General features: G+C 38.9%; 1 protein-coding gene across 1 annotated transcript in view; it reads left to right on the top strand.

Annotated features, from left to right (window-relative positions):
- Window positions 1-2,654: 2,654 nt before the first annotated feature.
- Window positions 2,655-19,861, top strand: part of ADAMTS19 (ADAM metallopeptidase with thrombospondin type 1 motif 19) — a gene marked incomplete at its 5' end in the record, with an annotated part of 126,178 nt that continues 108,971 nt past the window's right edge. The window contains 2 exons of the mRNA XM_083884323.1: window positions 2,655-2,739; window positions 3,707-4,311. Of these exons, the coding sequence (XP_083740449.1) occupies window positions 2,655-2,739; window positions 3,707-4,311 (690 nt within the window). The remainder of the gene's footprint in view (window positions 2,740-3,706; window positions 4,312-19,861) is intronic.

The following is a 19,861-nucleotide window of genomic DNA, read 5'->3' as shown; positions in this document are numbered from 1 at the left end:
TTTGAGCCTTCAGATAGGTAATGCAGTTTTAAGAATTTACTGGAATAAACAACATTTCTTCTCATTTTGCTTTGTATCAAGCTTGAAGATACTATTTCTTCCAATTTTACAAATGCATAGCTAATAACACATCCTGTACCATATCTTTGGTAAAATAAAAACTATTTTGCAGAGTTGGAACGGCTTTGTGATTAAGAAGATAGTATTTTTTAGAGTACACATGGATAAAATATTATTCTTCTGTAAACTAACTGCAGTATGAAAGAAATTTTTTGTTCCTTTAATTCTTACTCTCTTAGACCTAGGCTTCCCTGCACTAGTCTCACAATGACGACAGTTAGCATGTGGTGGGCTACAATATCATCTACCAGCATTAACCTATGACCAGACTCTTTGTTAAAACTAATGAACACCAGTAGGGGCTCTATTTTATAGTGCACTTTTTCCAAACTTAAACATAGAGAACTTCCCCCTATATTTTTACTTTAACTATTGAAACGATAAAAACAAAACATAAAATGGACAAAAGAAATTTGTTACAGCTCCATGTTGATTTCAGCTTGCCCTGTATTCATATGTGGAGAATTATCAGAAATATTTTTTTTCTTTGGCTGGTGATAAAGTCAAACATATTAAAGTCTTCCTCAATTGGCATTTTTAAAAACATCTTTATCCTTTGCAGTTAGTGTTGAAAAGGCCAAATTCTCCTTACCTTACTGTCAAAACCAGTGTTTTTGTCTTTTTAGTAAGATTATACATGTGAATATGAGAAGCAGAATTTTATCCAAAGAAACCAAGAACTTCAGCAGATTGGAAACAGTTACAGCAATTCACAGTTTTAAAGTAAGCACATTCACATGCCACATCTTTTTACCTTATTCCTGCTTGCTATCCATTTATGTATTTTGTGATGTAACTGTATGCAGAGTAAAGGTCCTCTCTGTATATTTTTGCATGTTGCCCGTACATTCTGATTTGTTATAACAAAAATAAAATCAGAATTTGTGTCTAGTATTTTCACAGGAGTTTATAAGCACTTCCTGCTCAGTTTTAAGGAGAGTTGTGGCTGTGAAAAGGCTGCAGAATTTGGCCTACTAACTAATTCCACTGTAAATTACTACATATGCTGTTATTTATTTGGAAAACAAAGCTTCCGTTGAAATGCATTTTAAGGTCACCTAATTATCAGGCAAATAGCAGTTTGCAGTCCTGAAAAACTCCCCTTTTCCTAACCAATTAATCTTGTTTTCATTGAGCCCCTCAGATTTTGCTTAGTGTTAGTTGGCCCAAATGCCAAAAAAAAAAAAAAAAAAAAAAAAAAAAAAAAAAAAAAAAAAAAGAGAAAAAGACCAGTGTATGATAACCCTTTTTCCCCTATAAAATGAAACAATTAATCAAAAATACTATTTGGTGTCAGCTGACAATACCTACCCAGGCAGCATACTTTCAAACAGCTATTGAGCACAGCAGAGACCAAAAGCCAGAAAGCCAGCTGCATTTGGCTTCCACGGAGTCTAAACGTGTTTTTTATTTGGAGCTGCAACACGTGATTTCTGTTTGTTTGTATGTTTTGCTTTTTATTTTACACAACTAACTTCTAGAAGGAATTCTTGCAAATTCTTAACTTCCCCTTGAGGGCACAGATGGCTTTCCTCACAGCACTGGATTGCTCTGCCTTCCCCTAAGGCACAGCAATCACCTCTGACACCAAGAACAGTAGGTAAAGCAGCAGAAGTTATGACAAAATCCGACTTTTGGAGGGACGTGTTTACCTGTTGATTTTGCAGTTCACGCTGAGGCTAGATGTGCAGCTAAAGCTTTTTGCTCAGCTCCTCATTTACTCGTTCCTCCGCTGACACAAGGGCCGGTGTGGAAAGTGATGGGTTTCCACGGAGAGCTGTGTGGTGGGGGCAAAAGGAGTTTAGAATCAGATTACACAAAACTAGGCAAAAGCGGTCAGTGTCTGCTGCTCCCTGAATTTAGGCAAAGGCTCCGCCGAGCGCCTCGCTGGCGACGGGGATGAGGGGGACCTCTCCGGCCGCCGGGGCGCACGCGGTGCGCGCCCCTCAGGGACGGACGGACGGACGGACGGACGGACGAGAGGGGCGGGCAGGGTGCGAAGCGCCGTCTCCTGGGACCCGGCCGCTCCTGGACCCGCCCGGGCGCCTGCCCGCGGCCCGCCGGCAGGGCTGTGGCGGGGCGAAGGAAGGGGGGCCGCGGCGGGTGCCCGCCCGGGCGGGGCTGGGCGGGGCCGGACGGGACGGGGCCCGGCGCGTCCCGCCCCGTGGGGGCGAGCGGCGGGTGGGGGCAGCGCTGTCGCTGCCGCCGGGGCGCAGCTGCCCGCCCGCCGCCGGGCGCTGTGTGCGCGCACGGGCCGCGCCTCTGCCTGCCCGCGCCCGCACACGCACACGCGCACGGACACGCACACAGACAGACAGACAGACAGAGACACGCACACGCACAAGCCCGGCCGCTGCGCGCTGCGCATCCCGCGCCGCCGGTGCTGCCCTCCCGCCCCGCCGGGACGCGCTACTCGTGCTCTCCCGCAGTTTATCCGCGGGCGCCCAGGTGGCTGCGCCCCGCGGCACTCCCCGCTCGGCCCGGCACGACTCGGCACGGCCCTGAGTGTCCGGCGTCCCGCGGGCGCGGAGCCCATGGCGCTGGGAGGGAGGATGCGCCTGAGCCGCGTCTGCTGCGTGTTCTACCAGCTGTGCGTGCTGTCAAGCGGGCTCGGCGCAGGTAAGTGCGCGCCTTTCGCAGGACGGGCCGAGCCCGGGGCGGCCTCCGCGCCCCGCCGGCTGCTGGTGGCGGTACCTGGACATTGTTAACCGCGCCCGCCGCCCGTAACCCGGGGGTGAGCGGATAATGCGCACCTCGGCGCTGAGGGTGCACTGCACAGCACTCTTCTGTACCAGACCTGATTCCCACAAGCAGCCCTGTCATCTCTCTCGGCTGTGCTGGTCCTCGAGTGAGATGAATATATAAATAAAACTGTTTCCTGTCTCAGGCTAGTGGAGGTTGTGTGTACTCAGGTCTTTATAAACATTATGCTGGCATGGTCGACTTTGGTTGTACTGTGATGTAGAGTGGATGGGATATGCGGACATCAGTAGTTAGTGAGTGATTCTAATTCAATTTCGTTATAAGAATGATCATGATACGGCATGTGCATGCAATTCCCACTTGGACGTGCAGCCATGGCGTGTGTTTATGTGTGGCCGAACTCTGGGAGGCATAATGGGTCTTGCACAGCATGCTGAGAAGAAGGTTGTAATTTTCAAAATTGTTCAGGTTTTCCCCAGCAATTTTTCTTTTTAGCTATATGAAAAAGTTGTTGCTTTGTCTAAATGACAAATGACACCTCCTTGCATGGAGGTGGTGATCAAAAGGAAGAACATCCCCAGCCACTGGTACAAACACAACTTCTGCCCAGCTTAGGGTCCAGCTTTCTGTCAGTGTTCTGCAGGACCTTGTTGTGTTCCAGACGCATCAACAGGCACAGACCCGTCTAGCATCTGGCCCCCCTGCTGTGCATAAGGACAAGATGAAAGGGACAAAAAGGAACCCCACTGTATTTTGTGTGGGATGCTTGTTGGTCTAGGAGTCCGAAGGACCATCTTGTGATGGGCAAAAGGTAGCTTTTTAGCAGGCACTGGGTGCTACTCAGTTCTCCGCTAATTTAAAGCATCTGCCGGATTTCCTGCAGGTCTCCATGCTTCAGAAGAGACTGAGGAGTGGGAGATTGTCTTCCCTGCACTGTGGAGCCCGGGCCAGCAGGAGCCAACAGGTGGCAGTGGTGGTGGTTGCACTGTCGACCCCAGCAGTGGGAACCGAAGCAGCACTTTGAGTGCCCCAGTCACGCCTGGCCCGGTGGCTGGCAGTTCCCGAGAGGTGCGTTCAGTCTCTTCCTCGGTGGACGGGCAGGAGCAGGCTGTAGGGGAGACAGCAGAGGAAGAGGACACTGAGGATGAGTATGAGTCTCAGGAGTTTTACCACTGGTCTCCCTTGCACCAGGGGTCTGGTGCTGCCTCTCAGTTGCCAACCCCACCATCCCCCCCCTCACCACTTCCTGCAGAGGATGGAGATGAAGTGCTGCTGAGGATCCCAGCTTTTGCTCGGGAACTCTATCTGCTACTCAAGAGGGACAGCCGCTTCCTGGCTCCTAGCTTTGCTGTGGAAGAGCGGCTTGGGGGTGAGGGCAAAAGCCCACCCAGTGCTGCACAGTCACAACCTGAGAGAGCTTGTTACTACAGTGGTGCTGTCCTCCGCTACCCGGGATCCTTCGCCTCCTTCAGTACCTGTGGTGGACTGGTAAGATGACCTTGCATGCACCTGGGGTAGCACCCAGGTCTCCATCCAAACCTCTGCTCATCTATTGTTTTTCATTCCCATTCCTTTCCTAAGGTCTTCTTTATTTCGTAGCGTCTTGGGCCCTACCTCTGTACCTAACCTTGTTTTTTAACAATTTTCCTATTCATACTCTTCTCATAACATTTCTCACATCCTAATTCTGCCTTAAGCCTGTACAATAGTGATATTATTTATCCTGTTTTCAGATACGTACCTTTCTGATTGTGGATTTTCATCTTCTCATACCATCCTTTCTTAAACTTTTCTCATCTCCATCTGTAATTTTATCTTGCCTTCAATGAGTTCTGTAATTAGATACCTCCATTCTCCTTCTCCTTTCTTTTCTCTGTTTCATCATCTCTCCTTCAGTCCATCTCTAATCCATTTGTTCTTCATTCTCATCCTGTATTCTAAAGTTATTTCCCTCATTTGTATTATCTTCCTTCTGCATCTGAGTTTTTCAATTGTTCTGTCTTTTCTATTTCTACCAGTATTTCACCAGTGTCTCCTTTCTCCTTTTCATTATTCTGTTGCTTTCTTCTCTTTGGCCTTTTTTCTCTACCTCACAGCTTCCCACATGTGGTGCCTGTAGTTACTTGAATCTGGGACTTTTCCTTTTAACTCCTCCACAGAAGAATGCAATGAGTATGTTCTCAGCAGAAATCTTAATACAGTCAGACCTTTTCAATTGTTACTACTTCTGTGGCATATTTCTCTTATTTAAAACAAACTCCCTCGCTATTATTTCTGTTGCATCAATCATGATTTTTGCCAGATAAATAGCATAATTGGGTATACTGACAACAGCAGTGATGATGCAAAGAGCTGCAATCCTAAGGTAGTCGCAGGTGGATGGAAAGTGTAGAAAGAACAAGAAGTTTACCTGTGATATTATAGAATAGTGCCAGGATCTAAAAAAAAACCCCAAATTATTGCTACTGTTATTCTCACTTTGTGCCTTTATAGAGCATCATAAATAAACATTTTTGCAGCACGTTATAGAATTTAGAATACAAAGAGATTAATGGTGCTAAAGAGGGTTAATATGATCCTGGGCTTTGAATGTAAGTCACCATAACCCCATGATAGATATTTTCTTGTATTTCCTTCTGAATTTGAGTGTCTAACTTGTTCCATTGTTGATTCATGAAGATATGCCTTTTTATTTGGATGATCATGAAGTGAAACCAGGTAAAATGTGGAAATTTTGACTGCTTATTCATTTGCCTGTTTGAACTTATTCAAAAATCAACACAAACTGAAAATGGTGGATTGACACCAAATAAAATATTTGCCTGCACTCCTGCAAAGTGAAACCGCCAAGTTTCACACAACTCTAAGTGGCTGGCATCTAATTATTGATATTTTGTCAGATTTTCCGAAGCATGGTAGTGGAATTAATTGTGGAGAAAAATATTGAGTCAATTGATGGTGGTTTGAAAACAATCGGGTAAAAGAGTTTGGTATTCATGAAAAGCATTTGACTTCTGCTCCTTCTTATTTTGAGGGCTTTGCTTCCTTCTACATTGTATTTGGGTAGAATTAGGTTAAAAAATCTTTGTAAAGAAATTGGTGGAAATAACTATCACCTTTTTATTATGTCTGCTCAAAAGCCATCCACATCATTGCATGTCTGTAACACCTCTGATTTATTATATAAATTGAAATTGACTTTTTGTATAGATTCCAGCATCTTAAGAGCCACATTAGTAATTTTTGGTTCTGTTAGGCTTTACTAGGAGTACCTGCTTACTCCAAAGCCTTAGACCATCTAAGCATATGTTCTCCATCCAGAAAACTGCAGCTGAAAACGTAAACTATTCTGTGTATCTCACATAAAATTGGCAACTGTTGTTGATGTTGACTGGTGTTGTCATGATCCTCAACTGCACTGTCTTGTTTGTGGTGAAATGGTTAAGCAGCTGTTCTTCCTGGGAGTGTTGCTGTGTCAGACATAGTTAAAAAAATGCACAGTGCTATTACGTCAAAGTTGTCATAACAAATCCTAAGCTATTTGTCATTCTTTATTCAGTCATTGCTTGGGCTCTATTACATATGTAAGTTGCTGAGTTTCCAAGAATATTGAAAAAACCATCCTAACATGAGTTGGATGTTCCACCCTATTTCATCTGGGCCTGATCCTGCATATAGAGCCAAGCCGTATTTTCTTTTCTTACTTTTTTTTGTACATTTCATACATTTTCTTTTTTTAATATGTAATATAACATTGAAACTTGTCCCCACAAATATTTTATTGTAGTTACTGGAATTAGAATTTTTTTTTTTTTAATTTTAAATATAAAGACATTTCAGAGAAAATGCAAAAGTCTTAGATAGACTCCCATTTCAAAGACCTTAGGTTTAGTAAGCTGCATATACTTTGGAAAGTCAAACGTGACCTAATATGCAGCTTAGATGACACCATTCTGCTCTTCAGAAATAGCCTTTTAGTGAGTCTTTTTACTGACCAAGGAAATCAGGTGTAGTCTGACAGACAACAGTGATTACACCATGCAGGAGAAAGGGTGAAGGAGTGTGGTGGTTTGACCATCATATGCACAGAAATGTCATACCTGATAGTACAGATGTATGTCTGTTGCTGTAGGACTAGTTTTGTCAAAAGGTACTGCATTTTCAATAAATTAAAGAGAGGCCTTAGGTGAAGTTTGTTGTTACCATGGACGTAGGATGCTGGTGTTGGTTCCAGTTTCTCAAGGCACAGAGACCTGACATGCCAGTGATATTCAGGAAATAGGGAAGTGTAGTAATCAACTTCTGTACACAGAAAGAAGAATATTGCTGTGGATATTAGGGAGCTTATCCCTCTGAGGCTGAAATTTAAATGCTTTTTAAATATTTCACTGGTGGCATTTGAGTAAAGCATCTAACAGAGAACAACATTAAAACTTCCCCATATTATTTCACAGTCCTTGCTAAAAAATAGTGTATTTTTTGTTAATGTGCTCATCACGAATCAGTATGGAGGGGTAATAATAATGGGTCTCCTAACATATCAGGAAAGTCATGCCAAAATACAACTGAAAAATGAAAGCTGTACATTCGGAAGTGTCTTCATTCAACCACTTAATCTTGACAAATGAAACATAACTCAGTGGTTATTTTCTAAAGAATCTTAAGATTGGAGATATGCATGGGCTATCTAGAAACTTCATCATGCTGACCTTGGTGCAATCTCAGAGCTTACATGATCAGTGGTGACAGTCCTCTCCAACTCCTTGGTAAAACACTTAAGGATGCTTATGCCTCTTTGAAGCTCAGTGGGATTTACTCTGAGTAAGTTTTGGGATTCAGCACTGGTGCGCTGGGAAGATGAATAAAGAGAGATTTCCAAGGATTCTCCCATCTCTCTGCTGACTCCCTATTTCTTGTTCATGGTTATCCACATACCAGGGTGTAAACAGCCCTGCTGATGCCAGTGAGACTGTTCTTCTGAAAGCAGTGAATTGCAGAGCTGGATCATTAATTATTTAAATGGTTGTTTCTTCTGTTTGCTTGTGTTCTGACATAATGTTTGAAATAAGAAAAAAATTATGTCAAAAGTTATTGAACAGTTTTATTTGTGGCTGGTAATTATATATATATGTGGTAATTTTTTATAGCATGCTGTAGGAGAAATTTACTGTGGACTTAGAATTAAGAAATCAGACTGCTAGTTCTTTATCTACTGCTAGAATGAATGTTGAAATAGTCTCACTGTTTTATCCCCAGAGTGCTGTAAACATGGCAAATATATGCTTTATTCCCTACTCATTTCATTTCAAAAAGAGAGGTATTACTACAATTTTTTCTCAGTAATGAATTCCTTAGGTAGTACTCTATGGCTGTGTATAGACAGTCAGGGATTTCCTCAATGTTTCTTCTTGACTGAAGCAATAAATAGAGAACAGCTATTTCTGTTTACACTGAGAAAGGATCTGAATGACTTTTTATTTCTAAAGCAATGGGATATGTTTAGACTTTCAGGAAGTGCAAACAGGAGCAAATGTAGCCAGAGAGAGTGGACAGAACAATGCAGCTTCTTGCTGCTGTGCTGGTCATCTTAGCTTCTTGCAGATTGTCTTAACGTCTCTGGAGCTCTAGCTAAGAAGACAATATTGACATTTGGGCTACTTTACTGGAGAGAAGTTTTGAAGTTTCTCTGATTTTCACTGGATCTTAAGAAAGTGAATCAGGCAGTAGCATATTTATGGTCCTAAAGAATCTGTGTAAAATACTATTTGCAATTAAAAATAATGTGCATTTTCACAGTGGCTTGAGTTGGAACAAATCTTAGCATATCTCCAGTCCAGGGAAGAGCTCTCTCTAGAGAAGTGTGTGGTGCTTTTATCAGGCCTTATTGCCAGTAACAAGCAGGTATTTAAATGTCTGATCAAGTTTATAGACAAGCACTTCACCTAAATATCACTATCCAAAGCAATGCTGCCAGCATTGGCGAAAGAATGGATGACAGTTGTTCTGTGCCATGCAGAAATGTGCCAAGTATTATTGGAGAACGACATTTCAATGAATATTTCTGATTGTAGTGTCCCACTTTTACAGTAAAACAAGTAAATAAGGATGTGAAAAATGTCTGTGCCTTTACTGGCTGATTGGATTGTATAGTGCTTCAGTAAGATTTGAAAAAAACCTGAAGCAGCTCTCCAGGAAATACATGGCTTTTTTTACTTCTGACACAAAGTTTGTGAAGATTAATTTTGAAGATTAATGTTATTAACTGCTAGTAATTGAATGACACTAGCATGATGGATTAAAAATATTTTAGATTTTTTAGAATATTCTGGTTTCAAGTGTCCCTTACATTTATCACAGTAGAGCTTCTAGAAATCAGGAATCATTATTTTGTACCTCTCCATTGAAGACAGTCTAACTTTGTAGATTGTCTCAGAACAAGCGGAATGAAACTGGAATGAACAATAGTAAGAAAATCCATTAAGAAGTTTATATTTTCCTATAATTCTTCACTTTTGGGGATAGGATTCAGCCTAAGAAAAGGCCAAATCTGTGTTTTGATATCTTTCTTCCTATACAGGGATTTTTACCACAGTGTTTCAACATTTTTATATGGGAAAAATCCCAGTGAATATAGTTTTTAGTTACACTTCCTTGTGATTCCTGCAATGAGAGTAGTGCCTGATATGGAGGTATACTTGAATTTTTGGACAGCTCAAACAGTTTTGGAGAGGTGCACTGAACTTCTACCTTTTGGTTGCACAGCTTTCAGCAGCAGTGCAGTACTTCACCTGCTGGAACTCCTTTCCTGGCATAGGATCTGATGGATTCAGGATGAATAGGCTGTTTGCATGGGTTGTGAGTAATGAGTCTGTTTGCTGTGCAGTGGACATGCAAGCTAAAACCTTGCTTTTGTGAGTATCCCTGCTTTTGTCCGCCTCTGGGAGCAGGTGGTCAGAACAACTCAAACATTTGGGCTTCATAGATCACCCTGGGAAGCTGTGCTACTACAGGATGTGAGCTCCTGCTGTAATGCTCTGAGATTTAAATAGACTTCTTGCTTCGATCAGGCTCGAATGCAACTACCCCATTACACGTCCTGAATCGTACAGTACCAACATGCAAGCTGGAATGGGTTAAATACCCAGCCTTTTGTCAACCAAATGTAGTGCCCCTTCCTCCCCACCTCAGTGACCCTTGCAGTTACACGTCCGTCCGTATTGAGTAACTTCCACACCAGATGCTTTCCAAAAGAAATTTGAGACAATTACAGCTTCTTTTATGCTGGTGGCAAGCATTAGAAAACAGATCACCAACAATTTTTCAGAAAAGTGTAAAGAAAAGAAATGCTGGCAGTCTTTATGGTCCATATTGATACATACATGCTAAAGTTTGACATTGCAGAAGCAAGATTACAAAATTGAATAGGATTATACTTACAGGCTGCCAGGATAAAATTAAGTACACACTCTCTCCTATTCAACCAGCTTCCTGGGATTCTGCTTCCTGGGATTCTTAAATGAAGGGAGAACAAATAGAAGCAGTCTGCCTGCTGTCTCATAACGAGTTTGCTAGAGGAAGAAAACTTTACTGAGAGGGACAGAAATAAATGTGTGAATGAGGGTATCCTATGAATATCTCATACTGAGAATTCAGCGGTTCAATAAGATTTGCTTTGTTGACTTTAAAGCGTGCCTTATTTGTGTTTTAAACTCCTTTAAATGGGCAATATAAAATTCGTGATCAGTATAAATTGGTGAGCGAGGTAGGGCATGAGAGGAAATGTTAGAACTGAAAGCAGCTTTGCTCTGTTTTCAAAGTGTTTAGAATCTTTTTTCCTCAGAAAAGAAAGCAAGCATCCCTAGGAAGGTAAAGCATTGGACAAAATACTAGTGCTTCTACCTCCGCATACGGTTGAAAACCAATGAGGTGTGGTAGTGCTCCTGAATGAACGAAGTCTTTCAGTGTCTGTGTTGAAACTTATCTGGGTTATTCCTCCCGGATTTACATGACAGTGGAAGGTGGGAAAGAGGAGTTCAGCCAGCCCTGTAGAAAGTCCGGTTTCCAACAGGACAAAACAAGTCGTTTACATGAGGTTACTGTGGCATGCTTAGGCAGAGGCACACATCTGCCACATTTTTTCCTCCAGCTGAAGTTTAGCTGCTGTGTTTGTAATCTCTCTATTATATTTAAATCTCTGTATTAAAACATCACCTTCAAAATCTAATGAAGCAGAGCTCAGCACACAGTAGAGAAGCCTAAGAAAACTAAAATTGAGGAAGTGGCTGTGGCCAGCTGAAATAACTAGCATATACATACAAGCAAAACGCTATTAACGCTATTAACAAACTTGCGTAACAGGGAGTTAATTACCAACAGAACTATTAAATCTAGGTTGTGGGATGGGGTCTTTCTTTCTTTGGAAAGGAGTACTGGAGATTACATCCCTTTAAAAGTTTTATTACTGTCATTGAGTGCCATAAACCAACAAAGATCTGCTTAAAGATAAAGGAATAAACCCTCTTTGTTTCTATTTTCGATCCCAGGTTCTGATGCTGCGGTCTGTTGCTATTCTTTTTCTTTCTGAATGGCACATATTTTGGTTGGATTTTTGTTTTATGTATCTGAGAACTCTTCCTAATTCGTAAGAAGGATAAGTCTTCTAAACATAGGAATAGTATTTTTAATGTAAAGCTTAAAGATTTAGAAATCAGGTTTGACTTAGGCCAAGACTACCTTTGAACTGTAACCATCCCTGTTTCCTTTAATATTAAACAATGTAGCACGGTTTGCCAGATTTTGGGCCACCGTGCCTCAGACCATATGGTAATGATTCCATTCTTATAAGAGCTATCCTACAATCGTGCAGGTGCTCTATCCTGAGACAGGTTTGATTTGTGATTCCAATCCTATTTATAATGGCTTATTTTCTCCCTAAAGTGCTTCATTTCAGTACAAATACTTCCTTTGCAATGTATTTCTGAGTGATAATTAGAAATGAGAAATACATTATCTCCAGAGTGGCTTTATTAAAAAAAAAAAAAAAAAAAAAAAAAAAAAGATATTGCTGTGCATCACCTATTGTAGTTAACCTAGATCTCTACCTATTGTAGTTAACATATAAGATTATCAAGGTTATTTTTCAAGATAGAGAAGTGAGATGGTAAATCGGAAAATCTGGGTAGTTCCATTAATTAAATTAGTAAATTATTGACGTTTTGGCCTCCTCGTTTGATGTTAACCACTTTAAAAAGAAAAGGCAGAGCACTGAGTGTCTTCCAGCTACAGCTGCTAATGTTAGTGATACCAACATATTCTTCAGAACATGTATCCCTGGCTTATATATCTCATGTATCTGCCAATTGTTTCTTTGCTAGCAAATGAACCAGGATTTTTAAAAGAACTAAATGTTCTCCATGTTGCAATCCTTGTAATACTGTGTTAAAAGGACTGTTCTTTGTCTTTGTTTTTAAAATGTTTTCTTGCAGGAGTGGAGATTATTTTGGTTGTTAAAGATGGATTGTGACAGGGGAAAAAACAGTAGTGTCCATGATCTCCATGCTAAAAAAGATACAAATGGGGGAGCTGGGAAATAGGGGGAAAAAAAAGAGAAAGCATTAGGTGTGCAATCTGTGGGATTGATGGAAGGTGAGAATATTCAAGGAGGAGTCTGTGAAAGCCAGTGGTTGTGTAGAAGTAGTATTCAAGTGGTGGACACAGCTCTTTGCTGTATGATGAGAACTACCTCAATAGAAAGAAGTGAGACAAAGCGATTTGGATTTGTGTCAGAATGAGGTGTTTGCAGAAATTTTTCTATGGAGTATGTGTCTTTCCTTGGTTTACTCAGATCTCTCAGGTGACTTCAGGGCTATAGCAGGAGAGCTGGTTGGTTTCTCCTTGCAGAATCAACAGGATTCAATGGAAATAGCATGAAATACACCAAGCATGTGCATGAGCATCTGTGTTATATTGCAGATCCAGATGGTAGTTGGTCAAATTTTTATAAACCAATACCCCAAAATGTCTCTATTTGTTTTGAGATCAGATGTGCATCTGCAGTCCATTAACAGTTCAGTTAACCTTTTGTTGTTAACATGTCATTGCCTGGACAATCTAGTCTTCTTGCTTATTTTTATTGCTTCTCATATGCCATCATAAATAAGCAATAAGTATTATTTGCAAGTGAAAGAATGAAGAATATTTCTAGTATTAATTCTAGAATAGTTGATTTAGAAATCAATCTCCTAACATTAGCTGCTAATAATACATATATCTGCACCTAAGTGAATAGAAGTAAATTTCTTTTGGAAGCCTGTGCTGTTGAATGTTTTTCTTGGGTCTAACCGTACTTCAGTCAGAATTATTTTCTGAATGAGTTTTGCATCCAAAAATGTAGAAATGTGCCCAAAACTGACTTGTGAAGTGATTTAGTTTCTGTGTGATTATCTTCCAAAAATTGCATATGCTCGTTTTATGATCTCAGCTGTGCTACCTTAAGTTCTCATTAGATGTCACAAGTTTAACTGGGTCAAGTCAGGGCAAGCTTATTTAGATAGCAGCAAGTTAAGGAAAATACAGATATTTCTGCACATGATGTTATTTCATCTGGGGACAACCTTTTATACCTCAGTACAAAATAAATGTCCTGTTACATTCCTCTGGGCTTCAGGGGATGCTGGGTGGGAGAAGGGCCCAAGTGATGGCTAGTAATGCCATCTTTCATATAAAATGTTAAACTGTGCCTCAGATACTATGCCTACAATTTGAAGTGCTCTTTTTTTTTTTTTTTCCTTGTTTGTTCAGGTTTTTTGTTGTTGTTTGGTGTTTTTTGGGGTTGTTTGTTTGTTTTGGTTTTGTCTGATTAGCCTGGCAATTGGATTATAACCCTGAAAGCTCAGATGTAACTCTGCTTCAAGGCATGTATGAAGTACTTTGGTTTTCTTCTAGAACTGAGAGACAGGAGATAAAAGGGACATTGTATTCTCTTAATACTTTTTTTCCTTTGAAAAATACTCTTAAACATGAAGCGGTCTGTATGTGTTTCTATTGCAAGCTGTGTGTGAAACTCTTCTAATCTGTACAATTTTTGAAATCTTCTGAGAATTGACAATCTTGTTCTAAGTTAGGAGACAGGAAGTTGCTTAGGTGATTTTGTGTCTAAATAAGACATTGCCAGTCTCTTTTGTCTCTTTGTGGCATCAATGGATCTCACCTCAAATATTTATTTAGGAACACATGAAGGTAGTGAGTGAGTTTAAAGTGGAAGAGGGTTTATGGAATAAAATGGATCCAATTAAGTATGCAAAAAGCTTAGTTTTCTAGTTTCTGGCTGACAGTTCAAGCATGTTTCCCTTTTTCTGTCTGATTACCTGTTTCTTCTGTAGTAACCTATCTAAGGAAACATAAGCACATTTTTGGATGTCTCTTTAGGTTTGGTTTGGTTTTTTTTGCTTCCCATACTAAATTATTTGCATTGGAAATAATGGAAGGAAATAATTCCTTTGCTTTGTGTTTCATGTTGGGTAATAAATCCTTTTCTTATTTCATATAACCAACTTTGTTTTAAAGTGACCAGTCAGACCAGTCAGACTGGTGGTACTTGGTTCAAGATGCTAATGTCAAAACTCCATTTTGATCACCATTCGTGTTCTTATGCACATAAAATCAAGGTCTCTAACTTAAAAGGAAAAAAAAAAAAACCCTTCATCCAAATTTATGTTTCTTCTTTTAGTTTAAATAATAATTCTTGAAAAATAATTAGATACTCTGCCTTCTTTCCTAAGGGTAGCAGAGCTTTAGATTCTTTGTGCAAGGAAGGGTAAATTGATATTCAAAAAGGGAAAGTAGGGAATAGGTTTAGAAGTTTAAACCAAACAACTGCATAGTTCAGAAAAAAAAATCAGTTAGGAGTCATAGAAGAATACCACTTTTATATATTTTCAACTCTTTAAAACAATGTTGTGGGAGTCTTGTTTATTTTTCCTAAAGCTGTCTGGTTTGGATTAATGCAATTCTAGATAGAGGTATAAAAACCCTAAGCATAACTTTATTTTATAGAAGGACTTACTTTATTTGTTGAATTGTATTTCTATACCTATAAATATATTTTATTTTCCTTTCTAGAATTGTTTTCCACAGTTAGTAATTTTGGCAAATTGCAGATTTGAACGAAACTGAGTTTCATGGAGTGTTGCCTTGAATTAAATAATGTTTAATAGTAGGAGCAGTTCAGCCTCTCTGTCAGAAAAAAAACCAAGATAATGGAGTCGTGGATGGATATTTCAGTAAGGATTAGCAGAGATGACATTTCTCTATGGACAGTCATGGGTGGGTTGTGGAACTGTGCCATATCCTCCTATGGCTACCATGAAAGCACATGGCTTGGAACAATGGTAACTCATTGGTACATACTATTTATGTGGTTTTGCATGAGTGAATCAATTTAAACTTGGGTCCCTTGTATTGGTCTTCTTGGTACTAGTCTAGGTGTTTTATCTAATGCAGATTACAGTTGTTGATATTTCCTGTTTAACCTCCTGCATGGGACTAGGTGTAGAATGCTTAGTGCTCATCCTTTGTGTTGTTATTATATTTTTCTTCCATTAATTACTATTTCAGATTCTGATGAAGTAAGATCCAGGCTTGCTCTAAAGAAATTGCTTTAATGCTGTTTCATTAGCTAAAGTACAGCACTTTGATTCAAACTCCAAGACAGTGGTTTTTAGTTTTGCCACAAGAATTGCTAAAGTTACTCGTATTACACCAAAATGTTCTAAAGGAACATCTTTATGAGCACTGAGTCTTTAATTGCAAGGATTTTTTCCTTAGGTGATATGTTTCCATAGGCGCTGCTTTTTCTATAACTAGTCATGTTTAGCTGTGCAAACAGTCTTTCTTGGACAGCATTAATAACTACTCAAACATTGTTGTAAAAAAAGTGATCTGAAATATTACTAAACCAGCTCATTGTAAAGAATTTTTAACGTAAGTTTTATGGAATAAGGTTTTTTAAATTCTGGCTCACTTTATAGAAGCTCTTGTATTTATTCTGGAAAGAAGTTATGGCTGGGTTTGTGAGTTTTATTTTTTTTAACAGTAAGTCAGTGGTTGTGTTCCATTTTATATAGCATGTACTTGAGGAACAAAACCAAACAACTTTTAACATCATGCATTACTTAGGACAATGTGATAGACAAAATTTACAGGTTAGGTGACTGTTTTAAAAATGGATTTTTATGTCAGTTCTTCTTTGAATTTTGCAAGTAAAGGGCTGTGTCAGGGTTGTTCAAATAGAAATGTATTTTGCTTTTCATTTTTATTGTACTTTATTTTATTGGCCTATATTATAGTCATCTGTGGTTGGTTGAACATAGTGCCCCAGCATACTTCTTGAAGCAAAATAAAACTTTTCAGAACATTTCAGGCAACAGACAGGAAGTATTTTTATTCATTTGTCAGTTTGTGCATGCACTAACAATGGAGTTGAAGTCATGCAACCACATAAAATGTATATTTAATACAGGATTGTACAGGGGGCAAAATGAAGAACTTTGTTCATAGTACACAAGCATTTGATATTTTTTAGTTTTTTTCTTTAGGTTTAGCAGCCTTGGTAGTTGGTTAATGCTTCCTTTTGTCATGGTGGTTAGTTCTTTTTATTCATGTGGAAACTGTGCTTGAACCACAGTTAGCTCTGATCATTGTGTTTTTAATGAACCAAACTGAAGACATGGCCCTTTTATTACTTCCAGCTTCTTGGAACATATGCATACATGTAAATGAGAACTGAGAAAAATGAAAAACTAATTCTGTATCCCTCATAAGGACAGATCAAAATATGAAACTTGAAAACGAAGATGCTGGGAGACCACTGAAAGAACTTCCTTTTTAAAAAAAAAAGTTTCTGTCTGTAGATAATAATTTAGAGCTGTGAGTATAGAAATTTTCTGTGTTCTTCTAATAGAATTTTAATTATTTCTGAGACAATAATAGTGATGTTTTGATGCAAGTGAAGAGAAAAAAGTTGTTGTTGTTTTTTTTTTTTTTTTTCACAAACATTGCCTTCTAGTTGTCTTCTCTTTAGTAGCTCTAGCTCCATGCATTAATTTTTGAATAAATTAATTTTGCAACACAAAGCTAGAGGCAGTGGATTTTGTGGCATAGCATAAATTCAGAATCTTAATTATGTGAAATAACCTTATATTTACTATCAAAACTCTACCATTGATCTAAATCAGCATGAAATCAGATCTAAATCTTAGTGTTAAAACAGCTGGGATGGATTACCTATCTTGCTTTATTAAGCACATATTCCCAGGGTGGATTGAGAGTCATCATCGTGGACAGAACAACAGCCTCATTTGTCTTCCCTTTTGACATTCTGTAATTGAGAAAGTCTCTTCCAATCTGATTGTAGGCCTGGAAAAGAGCTGGAGAGGGACTCCTTGCAAGGTCTTGGAGTGATAGGATAAGGAAAATACCTTAAAAACTGAATAGGAGTTTAGATTAAAAATTAGGACTAAATTCTTTACTCAGAAGATGGTGAGGTGCTGAAGCAGATTGCCCAGAGAGGCTGTGGATGCCCCATACCTGGCAGTGTTCAAGGCCAGCCTGGATGGGCTTTGAGCAACCTTGTCAAGTGCTAGGTGTCACTGCCCATGACAGAGGGGTTGGAATGAGATGATCTTTAAGATCCTTCTCAAACAAAATCGTTCCATGATTTTAGTAACTTATCTTATGTTTCTGAACAGTCAGCCTTTAAGGCTTTCTAGCACTTCCTTGGAGTTTCTGTTTCTCCTGTAAAAGAAGACAAAACTCCAGGAAAGAGAGGAATAATTCCAAGATTTAGTTAGTTTTACAGATCAGTTCAACCTTCTAAGATAAAGGGTACAGGCTGCTGAGTGAAGGGAGAAATAATCAGAAAGAGACCACTAACTTAAAACATGGTGAGTTGACACATTACATATTGTTGTCTTTTGTGACATAGTCATGGTTGCCATAAAATCTGCATTGTTTTGGGCATCTAAGGACAAAAGTATTGTATTTATATTCTTAAGCATTACAGAGCGTGCTTTGTGTGCAATTATGGATATTCTGAACATTCAATACCTGCAACTGATGATGAAGCCTGGCTTGCCAATAGCTGACTCCTTTCTTAGTAGTATTAGTCTATCCTTGCATAGTTGCCTGTAGCAAATGAATGAAATAGTTTTTCAATTTAAGTTAGTTTAAAAATCAAGGATATTTTCAGTGTGTCATTAATCCTATGCATTTTGTGTCTTGAAAGCAGGTTTCAAATTGACTGTCACATATATTGAGTTTCATTTCAACGATACTTTGTAGCACTTGGATCAGAAATGCTAATTTGGTTTTAAAGTTTTATAAATTAAGTTACCTGTGCTGTGAGTAGTAGGCTTTCTGTACCTCATAAACTTCCAGAATGTTGCATAAAGAAAATAAATAAGAACATGCCTGTGCTATGTCTGCACTTCTTAGTTTGTAGTTGCTAAGTATAAATCTTCAGGTATTAATAATTTTTGATTTATGATTTTAAAGATATAATTTTGGAATACTTTTCTTGAGTGAACGTGAAGCTGTTCAGGTGAAGGAAAATGGAAGTTCATGTACTGCAAACTCAAATTTCCAGGCCATCTCTATATTCTGTAGTCTCTCTCCCCTTTTCTTTCCCTTGTCTTTGAAAGGCTGCAGAACCTTAACACTTGATAGATTGGTAGATGTAAAGCTATTCTAGAGCTGTGTATCTAGAATAGTGATATCTGCAACTTAGTTAAAAATGTACTTATTTACACAGTAATTTTAGCTGTGTAACATGGTAACAGGAAAAAAAGCATTAGAGTATTTATGCTTTTGTCAAATATTTTTCAAATATTTTTTCATGTTACCATGCAACTGCAGTCCTTTGTTTTGTAGATGTTGCAATTGAAAAGTAGGCTTTAAATTATGATTTTTGTAAAATTTTAAAAATACATCTGAATGTCTCAGATCTTCAGTATTCAGCACACATGTATATAGTCCCCAAACTGAATGCTAGTTAAGAGTATGTAAGTGTCTTGGCAAAATTTAGATTGCAAGTCAATGAAAGAACAAAATGAGAATTCAAAACTTAAAGCAAAGACAGAATAAAATTTAATATTAGAATTGGGTTAGAATTTAGAGCTCAGGACAACTGATAAACAACTTACTAAAATATCACAGACAAGTATGTTTCTGTGATTCTATGTTGTATACCTACTGCCCTCAAGGACCACAAGGACCATTTTAGCAGATCTGCTTGCCATCCATCCATCCATCCATGTAATGTGAATTCTGTACTAATGCCAGGTGTGGATCTGTCCCAGCTAGGCTTGGCATTCATCGTAGATGAATTTCATGACGTTCGTTCTGATAACTGCATAAATACTTTTTTTTTTTTTTTAATGACACTAAAATGAGATCACATGAATTATTGGTATCCATGAGACCCATGTTTCTGTCATTCTATGGCATTAATGAAGATACTAGGATTCTTGTTGGCCTCTGCTGTTTTCCGTGCTTTTATCTGGCCCATAGATGACATTGTTTGGCTGGTCATACCTGTTTAAGCCCCAAAATTTTAAATGCTCTGGAGGTTACTATTACATATCATGTATGTGCATACCATGCATAGCAGTATTACCTTCCTGTGATGCCTCGTGATAAAGTTACTTGAAGCTAGATGCAGTTGGTTTGGTTGCCATCTGTTTTTTTAGAAGAATAGGCTATACAACAGAAACGATACATTTAACTTCAGGAGTTAGTGTTTCATATTTGTTACTTTTCTTTTAAACATTTGAAAATAAAACTTAGAATTGCCTTGTAGAAGTAGTTTTCAATGAAGTGTTATTAAAGATACTTCAGTTACCTCAAACTGGAAGAGATTAGTCTTATTAGTCTTATATCTACAGAGTGAAAGACAAACACAGCAAACACAAATACAGTTCATGGGACACTCTGTGTAGGGTAGTAATTGTTTATAAGGTTGCTATAGTTGTTCCAGAACGAG

The sequence above is a fragment of the Zosterops lateralis genome, assembly GCF_965231275.1.
Source record: "Zosterops lateralis genome assembly, chromosome: Z".
NCBI lineage: Eukaryota > Metazoa > Chordata > Aves > Passeriformes > Zosteropidae > Zosterops > Zosterops lateralis.
This window is presented reverse-complemented; position numbering and strand designations above follow the sequence as displayed.